At 32.7% G+C, this 2,294-nt stretch overlaps 1 protein-coding gene across 1 annotated transcript; it reads right to left on the minus strand.

The window, feature by feature from the left end:
- Positions 1-301: 301 nt before the first annotated feature.
- Positions 302-619, minus strand: HELRODRAFT_164484 (hypothetical protein; the record flags this gene model as incomplete). The annotated part of the gene is made up of 1 exon (XM_009029416.1): positions 302-619. The coding sequence occupies one exon, from the start codon at positions 617-619 to the stop codon at positions 302-304; it is 318 nt and encodes a 105-aa protein (XP_009027664.1).
- Between the last annotated feature and the right edge of the window lie 1,675 nt (positions 620-2,294).

A 2,294-nucleotide genomic window follows, 5' to 3' on the forward strand; every position in this document is an offset into this window, starting at 1 on the left:
AAGAAACAATTGCACTCAAAATGTCATCATAATCATCGTCTTCATCTTCATCCTCTCATCTTTGTCGTCACATCATCTTAATTATCCTTGCCGTCATAATCATTTTCGTCACAATTTTTACCATCATCATTACAATTACACTGGCACACATGATTTTTTTCCCATAAAACGTTAAATGTTCCTATATAATTTGTTTTACGCTGATTTCAAATCTGAAAACCGTGTTGTTCTATCGCATCTCGTTCCAAAGAAAAACGTTCAACTGTTTTTATAAAATACGCTTCATTCTTTCTCGTGCTTCTTATCCTTTAAAAACATTGGCGACCATCGACCTCCACAAAACTCGATCTTTAACACTTTGTAGTAGTTGAAATGTGGTGATATTCAACAAGTGACACAAGACTTCACGAATGCTGTTCGTTGTTGACCGCGATTTATTTTCCATGCAATTTTTCCAGTATTGGTTAGATTTTCCATTCTTTCCTTCCGCATGATGTGACCAAAATGCTTTAACTGCTTCAATGGAATCATGCCTCCAGACCAGAGACGACGGGGTAGGCTGGGCTTGCAGGTCACTGCTGGTAGCTGCAACGTGATTGATGCCCCAGAATTTGAACATTGTCAAAAGTCTGTTTGCAAAACACTCAAGCCTCTTTCATAAACTTTATATGCAATTTCAATCAACATGTTTTGTTTTAATGAGCAATAACAACATTTTAAAATATTATTTGCAAATCATTTTCAATGAGATGACATTTTTGACCAACAAAAAGTCTTGATAAGTTTTTTTATGTTTTAATGACCATATAATGAATATAAATAACTATTAGCGATAACTGATGAAAATAAGTTGAGCTTCAGTTGAGGTTTACTCAAACATTTGATGTGATACAGACAAACGGATTGTAGATTTGAAATCAGCGTGCTTATATTAACTGGAAATACATATATTTACTGCAGAAGTAAACAAAAAAATTTTTTGTATGTCAGTGTTATTATTTGTAGTTATTTTAAATTATTTTTTTTGTCAAACACCAACCCCACCTTCATCATCATCCTCATCATCACTACTCTGTCAATCAAGAGTACTTTCATTATCTCCAGCCTCATTCTAATTTTTATCATCAGCCAATAAATCATCCTTGTATGTGATTTTTATTTTTTTTCGTAAATGCATTTGGTATTACACACACACACACACACACACACACACACACACACACACACACACACACACACACACACACACACACACACACACACACACACAACAGCAACAACATCAAGAGAGGAGAGAGAGAGAAAAAAAGAGAAAGACACACACCCACACTTACAAACACAAACAAACACACATACACACATAAACACATACATAGGTGTATACATAAAATCAAAAATTTCCCAATAACGACGACGTTTCATTTTAATCAGTTGCAATTATTTTTAAAGTCAACGTTCAAATTCAATGCCATCAACACCATCATCGTCATCATCACCACTGTTATTATCTTCATCATAATCTTCTTCCCCTTCTTCTTCTTCATCGTCATCTTCATCATCATCACTATCTTCAGCATCATCATTATCAATAGTAAATAGATAAAGAGTTAAGTATAGCCATTGATGACGATGATGGTGATGATGAATATGATGACGAATATTCTGATGAATATGATAATAATTATGATGAGAAAAAACTCATAAAATTATTTTTAGTGTTAATAATAATAGAAATAAAATAAAAATGCGAATGGCAATAACAGATGATGATGACGACGACGACGATGATGATAGTATAGAAATGGCGAACGGTTAGAAGAACAGCGTATTAAACGCTGTTATATTATTATCATTAATATCATTAATACGACGACGACGATGATGATGATGACGAAGACGATGATGATAATGATGATGTAGCTATTTGAAAGCAGAGAATTAAATAGACAGCCTTAGCAAATGTTTATCAATGAATCACGTGATTTTTATTTCAAACTGTGAACACGCACCGGAACGTGAACACGTAATTACTGTCGTTGGAGATGGTTTATTAAAGTTTTACGGAGTGAGTTTGATACGAAGGACTATGTAATTATGTATGATTAAGACGATGATGTCTAGAATATCATCACAAATGCAACTACAATAATAATAATGATAATAATAATAATAATAATAATAATAATAACAATAATAATAACAATAAAAATAATAATAATCAAGACCCTTTTACCAAGGACGATTGTTACACGTGATTCGAAGTTAGTTGGAATCTAGGAAGAAGTTAATTTATT

Source organism: Helobdella robusta (assembly GCF_000326865.2).
Source record: "Helobdella robusta unplaced genomic scaffold HELROscaffold_6, whole genome shotgun sequence".
Lineage (NCBI taxonomy): Eukaryota > Metazoa > Annelida > Clitellata > Rhynchobdellida > Glossiphoniidae > Helobdella > Helobdella robusta.